We start from the raw sequence: 7,738 nt of genomic DNA, 5'->3' as shown, positions 1-7,738 counted from the left end.
TCACCTCAGCCTCCCAAAGCGTGGGATTACAGGCTGAGCCACCGAGCCCGGCTAACTGCCTGGTTTCAAATGTTAGCTCTGCCACCCCCTGGCTGTTGTGATCTTGAGTAAGTCTCTTTTTCTCCACACCTCCTCTTCTTTTTTTTTTTGTTTTGAGTCAGAGTCTCACTGTCACCCAGGCTGGAGTGCAGTGGCACCCTCATGGCCATTGCAGCCTTGACCTGGGCTCAGGTGATCCTTCCGCCTTAGCCTTCTGAGTAGCTGGAACTACAGGCATGTGCTAATATATCCAGCTATTTATTTATTTATTTATTTGAGTTGGAGTCTCACTCTGTTGCCCAGACTGGAGTGCTGTGGCACGCTCCCAGCCACCGTAGTTGTGATCCTTCTGCCTCAGCCCTCCAAATAGCCAGAACTACAGGTGCGTTACCACACCCAGCTAGGTTTTTTTTTTGCTTTATTGTAGAGACGAGGTCTCGCCAAGTTGCCCAGGTGGGTCTCGAACCCGTGGGCTCAGGCAATCCGCTCGCCTCGGCCCCCCAAAGTGCTGGGATTACAGACTGAGCCACCGAGCCCGGCCTATTTATTTATTTATTGTAGAGACGAGGTCTCACCAAGTTGACCAGGCTGGTCTCGAATCCCTAGGTTTAGGTAATCCTCTCGCCTCTGCTCCCAAAGTGCTGAGATTACAGGCGTGAGCCACGGTGCCCAGCCACACTGCCTCATCTTTAAAATGGTGACAACAACAGTTAACTGCCTCGTTGGATTGTTGCAAAGATTAGGTGAGTCAGTCAATATACACACAATGCATTTTTAGGAGTGCCTGGCACACAATCATAGAATGTTAGGTAATATCAATGTCAGTATCTGCAACTCCATATCACAGATGAGGAAATTGAGGCTCAGAAAGATGTGGTGACTTGGCCCAAGTGAGAACCAGAGCCGAAGATTTAGAGCTTGGTCATTAAGTCGGGTCCCAACATGGCCACAGGGAAGCACTCACATGTGGCAGGGAAAGGGAGCACCGGCTGCTGCACTCATAAGCCTCCTTGTGGCGTCCCAGCTCGTTGAGGGCACGTGCCTTGCGAAATAGTGCCCGGATGCTCTCGCTGTCCAGTCCCAGAGCCTTCTCACTGTCCTCCAGCGCCTTTTCATACAGGCCCTGCCAAAGAGGAGCAGGGGGCTTGCTGATCAGTGCCTATCACCCTCCCTCCCCCAGTCCCTCCAGGACTGAACACCATTCTCCCTTCTGGCAGAGATGGAGGGGCTGGAAGCCTGGGGTCAGGGATGAGGCGTGAGAGCTCCAGGAAAGAAGGTAGGAAGCACTATGGTGTTCTGACTCTAATCAAGGGCATCGGTGTGTCCAGATGAAGAGGCTGCAATAGGACTGACAGGACACTGAGGGGAGGGGCCTGTAGGTTCCACAGCAATGAGTCTGGTCACTCAAGCATGTCTATTTCTGCATCTGCCTTCAGTTTAGAACATCATGGGTGAGAGTAACAATGATAAGAGGTAAAACTGTGAAGGCAGCTCTGCACACACAACAGTGTAAAGGGTTAAACCCTCAGGCATCTGGAGACTCATTTATCTAGAAGAGTCCACCCTGGACTGCAGACGTGTTACTGAGTCCTCTAGAGAGCGTACAACAAAGCCTCGCACAGGAGCTGATGGATGACTGAGTCAGTGGGTAAGCAGGACATGGAAGAGAAGGAGGTTGCAGTTCTAAGGAGGAGAGGAAGAGGAAGGAGAGACTGGAAGTCTGGAGAGAAAGAGTGAAGAAACCAGAAGGTGGGGGACATGAGGGTGAAAGCCAGGAGGGAGGAGTGGGAGAAGTCAAACTCCCACCATTGCCCAAGGTCAACCCAAGATTCTAACTTAATGCATTTGGGATGTGGCTAGGGCATTGGTATCATTTTTTTTAAAAAAACCTTCTTATTATGCATCAGTACTTTTTTTTTTTTTTGAGTCAGAGTCTCAATCTGTCACCCAAGAAGGAGGGCAGTGACATGCTCACAGTCACCACAGCCTCAACCTGCAGGGCTCAGGCGATCCTTCTACCTCAGCCTTCCAAGTAGCTGGAACTACAGGCATGCACCACCATGCCCAGCTAATTTTTTGATTTATTGTAGAGACATCATCTTGCCATGTTGCTCAGGCTGGTTTTGAACCCCTGAGCTCAGGTAATCCTCTCTCCTCTGCCTCCCAAAGTGCTAGGATTATAGGCGTGAGCCACCACACCTGGTGTATCAGTACTTTTTAAAGCTCTCTAGATGTGTTGTGCAGCTGGGATTGAGAGTCATAGGAATAGACAGTGAGATTTAAACAGGAGAAGGTGAGGAGGTGGAGGAGGCTGGCCCTGGGCCTACAGGCTCACCAGGGTATGGACCTGGCTGGACTGGGCATCCAGGAGGATGTGGTGATCAGGTAGAGAAGAAGGAGTGTGTCGGGCTCACCATGGTGAAGTAGCAGGCAGCTCTGTTGACATGTAGCTTGCACAGCAGCTCCCGGGGCAGGGCCACCTGGTCAGAGGCAGCGTAGTCCGCCACGTTCAGCCCCTCCATGTACTGCACCAGGGCCTGCTTATAGTCCTTCTCTCGGAACAGGTCATTGCCCTCAGCAAACAGATTTTGCACCAGCTTGAGCAGAAAGGCCTGTCGGAGGCAGGGTGCGCAGGGGGCTCAGAATATTTTCTTCATTCAGCCCCAGCCCTAGTCCCTGGCCCCCACAACCCTCTCCCTGGACACCCTTACCCTTCTCCTTCATTCAGATCAGCAGCTGACACTCACCTCATATTCTTCTTGCTTTAGGGGTAGTGTCGACCTAACAGGAAAAAAGAAGGACACAAGGTCTGAGTGAGCCCAAGAGTCTTAGCTTCATGGATGCTCCAGGAGCTGGAGCTGAAGGTCAGAGGTCATATAAGAAGTGGGCTCCTGCAACTCAGACCTCAGACGTCATCTTGTGGTTTGGGGGTGAACAGACAGTATTTTTTCCCTATCTCATCACCATACAGGCCTTCTGTTTCTGATAGAAGGATGTACATTTTCCCAAGGGCATGAGAGCCAGACTTTCCCAGGTGCAGATGCTGAGAAAGAACAGACAAACCGGAGCCCAAGCCCAAGCCCCAGCCCCAGCCCCAGCTGCAGCTCAATGACAGGAAGAAAGGATGGTGCAGGGGCTCAGACAGCAGGAGTGGTGGGGATAGGAGTGGCAGGAAAAGGGAGGAATCATGAGTATTGTCAAGAAATTAACACCGGCCAGGTGTAGTGACTCACACTCACAATCCCAGTACTTTGGGAGGCTGGGGTGAGAGGATTGCTTGTGCCTAGAAGTTCGAGACCAGCCTGGGTAACATAGTGAGACCTCATCTTTACAAAAACTTTAAAAACTAGCTGGGCATGCTGACACGTGCCTACAGTTCTAGCTACACGAGAGGCTGAGATAAAAGGATAGCCCTGAGCCCAGGAGGTCAAGGTTGCAGTGAGCAGTGTCACACCACAACACCCAGCCCAAGCGACAGAGTGAGAGTGAGACTCCACTTAAAAAAAAGAAAAGGGCCGGGCTTGGTGGTTCAGCCTATAATTCCACACCTTGGGAGGCTGAGGTGAGTGAATTGCCTGAGCCCGTGGGTTCAAGACCCGCCCGGGCAGCTTAGTGAGACCTCATCTTTACAATAAATCAAAAAATTAAGCCGGGCTCGGTGGCTCAGCCTGTAATCCCGTGCCTTTGGGAGGCTGAGGTGAGTGGATTGCCTGAGCCCGTGGGTTCGAGACCCACCTGGGCAACTTGGTGAGACCTCATCTCTACAATAAATCAAAAACTAGCCGGGCGTTGGTAGTGCATGCCTGTAGTTCCAGCTACTTGGAAGACTGAGGCAGAAGGATCACCGTAGCCCAGCAGGTCGAGGCTGCGGTGGCTGGGAGCAGCCACTGCACTCTAGTCTGGGCGACAGAGTGAGACTCCAACTCAAAAAAAAAAGAAAAAGAAAAGAAAAGAAAAATAAATTAACACCTAAACTTGCATCCACCAAACTCATAAACTGTAGGTTCGTGGGCTGAGAGGGAACAGTAGTCCACCTTAGGCCTGTTGGTTTAAAAGTAAGCCCTTCTCTGCTGGGCATGGTAGCTCACACCTGTAATTCCAGTACTTTGGGAGGCAGAGGTGAGAGGATTACCTGAGCCCACGGTTTTGAGAACAGCCTGGGCAACTTGGTGAGACCTCGTCTCTACAATAAATCAAAAAATTAGTGCCGGGCGCAGTAGCCTATGCCTATAATCCCAGCACTTTGGGAGGCTGAGGTGAGAGGATTGCCTGAGTCCACAGGTTCGGGACCAGCCTGGGCAACTTGGCAAGACCTCATCTATATAATAAATCAAAAAATTAGCTAGGCATGGTGACATGGACCTGTAATTCCAGTTACATGGAAGGCTGAGGTGGAAGGATCGCCTGAGTCTAGCAGGTTGAGGCTGCGGTGGCTGTGAGTGTGCCACTGCACTCCAGCCTGGGCAACAGAGTGAGACTCTGACTCAAAAAAGAAAAAAAAATTAGCTGGGCGTGGTGGCATGTGCCTGTGGTTCCAGATACTTGGAAGGCTGAGGTGGAAGGATCACCTGAGCCCAGCAGATCAAGGTTGCAGTGGCCATGAGTGTGCCACTGCACTCCAGCCTGGGCAACAGAGTGAGACTCCAACTCAAAAAAAAAAAAAAAGCCTGCCCTTTCCTTGTCCACTCCTATATAACATACATGTTCCAGCTGATGCCAAGTACACGCTGAGCCTGTCAACCCCTCACACCAGACTTCATAAATTACATGGGGTCCGGAGCACCCTCTCCTTTCCTGTGGCTAAATAATGTCAGCTCAGTATGAAAGAAAGTGTCAGCCCAGGAGAACTGAGACCCATCCATCTGTCAGGCTAAATGGTCAATGTGGAAAGGAAGCTGGGGTTTGTCTCCTGGTCCCTCCTTTCACTGAGTAAAATACAGACACTAGAGTGGGGCAGGGCCCTGCCCAGGGTCAGTCAGCAGGTCAGCATAAGTGGCAGGGCCAGAGTGCAAGGCTGGGATTGTTCCTTTGCCTGGAAATGCTGCTAACACCTAGGTAAGAAAGAGTAGCCCAAGCTAGTGAGTATGAGAAGTGGGAGAGAGGAGACACTAGGAAGTCTGTGTGTGTGAGGTGTCCCCAGTCGTGACATCGGGGTTCGCCATCCCATCTCTCACTTGTCTCCCCACTGTCAGAGCCTCAGGCCTGGCCCTCCCTCCCCATGCTGACATCTGCAGTGTCTGTCCCCCATGCTGGCCAGCCTGGGAACTCATCACTATCCTCTGGGTCTCTTGCCTCCAGTCACCCGTTTCCAGCATCACCACTGGCTTTAATAGGTCTCACCTCTATCCTAAGACATCTTGGCCTGGGTTTTGGGTTTTTGTTTTTTTTGAGTTGGAGTACTCTGTCACTCAAGCTGGAGTGCAGTGGCACACTCACAGTCACTGCAGCCTCAACCTGCTGGGCTCAGGTGATCCTTCCACCTCAGTCATCCAAGTAGCTGGAACTCGATTTTTTTTTTGAGTTGGAGTCTCAATCTGTCACCCAGGCTGGAGTACAGTGGCATGCTCACAGCCACCTCAGCCTTGACCTGCTGGGCTCAGGTGATCCTTCCATCTCAGCCTTCCAAGTGGCTGGAACTACATGCACAAACCAACATGTCTGGCTAATTTTTTGATTTATTGTAGAATCGAGGTCTCACCAACTTGCTCGGGCTGGTCTCAAACCCCTGAGCTTAGGCAATCCTCTCTTTTGCCCAGGCAGGTCTTGAACCCCTGAGCTCAGGCAATCCTCTCACCTCGGCCTCCCAAATGCTGGGATTACAGGCTTGAGCCACCGTACCCAGCCAGTCTGGTGTTTAAGGCCGTCTCCAAGTCAGCACTAACCCACCCGTCCAAATCTACTGTCTGCCTCCCACAATGCTCTGTGCCCAGAGGTCCTAACAGATGTTTGTTAAGCACATGAAGTATGTATGTGTGAACACAGTGTAGGAGGAGTGGGGCAAAAATAGTAACACTGAGCCGGGCTCGGTGGCTCAGCCTGTAATCCCGCGCCTTTGGGAGGCTGAGGTGAGTGGATTGCCTGAGCCCGCGGGTTCGAGTCCCGCCTGGGCAGCAAGACCTCATCTCTACAATAAATCAAAAAATCAGCCGGGCATGGTAGCGCATGCCTGTAATTCCAGCTACTCGGAAGGCTGAGGCGGAAGGATTGCCAGAGCCCAGCAGGCGAGGCTGCGGTGGCCGGGAGTGGCCACTGCACTCCAGTCTGGGCGACCGACTGAGACTCCAACTCAAAAAAAAAAAATAGTAACACTGATTTTAAAAGGAGCGGGTCCTACGTGTTACCTGTAAGGCCTCAGGAGGCCAAGAAACAGATTCTAGGAAGCTGCCCTGTTAATGAAAAACTTTCCTTTGGGAAGAGGAAGGAGGGCAAACATTTCTCACATCTGTAATCCCAGCACTTTGCAAGGCAGAGGCGAGAGGAGTGCCTGAATCCAGGGTTTCAAGACCAACCTGGGCAACTTGGTGAGATCTTGACTCTACAATAAATAAAAAAATTAGCCGAGTGACACGGTGGCTCAAGTCTGTAATCCCAGCATTTGGGGAGGCCAAGGTGAGAGTACTGCCTGAGCTCAAGGGTTCTAGACCAGCCCGGGCAACTTGGCAAGATCTCGTCTCTACAATAAATCAAAAAAATCAGCCAGGCATGGTGATGCACGCCTGCAGTTCCAGTTACTTGGAAAGCTTAGGCGGAAGGATTGCCTGAACCCAGCAGGTGGAGGATGCGGTGGCTGTGAGCATGCCACTGTATTCCAGCCTGGGTGACAGAGTGAGGCTCTGACTCAAAAAAAAAAAAAAATTAGCTGGGTGTGGTGCACATGCCTATAGTTCCAGCTATTTAGGGGGCTGAGGCATAAGGATCACCTGAACCCAGAAGGCAGAGGCTGTGGTGGCCATGAGCATGCCACTGCACTCCAGCCTGGGCAACAGAGTGAGACTCCGACTCAAAAACAAACAAACAAAAAAACATTTACCCTAAGCACCACCCCATTTTCTTAACCCTCACAATGACCCTGTGAGAAAAGCCGCATTATCTCCATCTCCCAGGAAGTAGGAGAACTGGGAGGGGCATCCAGCCCTTCAGAATCAGTGACTGAGGTTAAAGATACAGAATTCTTCTTATGAAAGACAGCAGTCACAGTTTGTCTTGTTCACCAGACTGGCCTCTGAATACATTGGAATACTTCCCAGAATCAAACCCCTGCTTGTCTAAATGGGAGACTTGCCCCCAAGAATGATGAGCAGGTGACTGCTCTGAAGACCAAGGCTGAGAACTAGCCACGGCAGCAGGATAGGGTTAGCCAATAGCCTGGGGGAGGGGGGTTCCTACAAAACTTGGGGCCATATTCTAGTGCTCCTCAAAATCCCTAATCAAATTAGCCCAGTTTTACACCCTTAAGAAACAGCCAAGAAGAGTGTCTGTGCTGCAAGTTGAGAAAAGAGAGAGTGCTATGTCAATACGAACACTGGTTCTGTGAAAGCAATATAGATACTGAGGACATTTGAAAAGGGACCCAGTCTGTGGTGACAATGTGGGTGATAAAAGGCAGGGAGGGTTATTTTTTTTTGAGTTGGAGTCTCACTCTGTTGCCCAGATTGGGGTGCAGTGGCCGCTCCCGGCCACCGCAGCCTCGACCTGCTGG

The 7,738-nt window shown here is 51.2% G+C and overlaps 1 protein-coding gene across 2 annotated transcripts in view; it reads right to left on the bottom strand.

The window, feature by feature from the left end:
• ZC3H7B (zinc finger CCCH-type containing 7B) overlaps positions 1-7,738 on the bottom strand; it is a 43,881-nt gene that overhangs the window by 33,944 nt on the left and 2,199 nt on the right. For both annotated transcript variants that reach the window (XM_008073268.2, XM_008073269.2), the window contains exons 2-4: positions 2,787-2,820; positions 2,454-2,651; positions 1,004-1,162 (exon numbers count right to left, since the gene is read on the bottom strand). In XM_008073268.2, the coding sequence (XP_008071459.1) occupies positions 1,004-1,162; positions 2,454-2,651; positions 2,787-2,820 (391 nt within the window). The remainder of the gene's footprint in view (positions 1-1,003; positions 1,163-2,453; positions 2,652-2,786; positions 2,821-7,738) is intronic.

Source organism: Carlito syrichta, unplaced genomic scaffold, assembly GCF_000164805.1.
Source record: "Carlito syrichta isolate Samal-C Ts95f unplaced genomic scaffold, Tarsius_syrichta-2.0.1 Scaffold315802, whole genome shotgun sequence".
NCBI classification, from domain to species: domain Eukaryota; kingdom Metazoa; phylum Chordata; class Mammalia; order Primates; family Tarsiidae; genus Carlito; species Carlito syrichta.
Note: the sequence above shows the minus strand (reverse complement) of the source record. Positions and strands in the feature narration are given on the sequence as shown.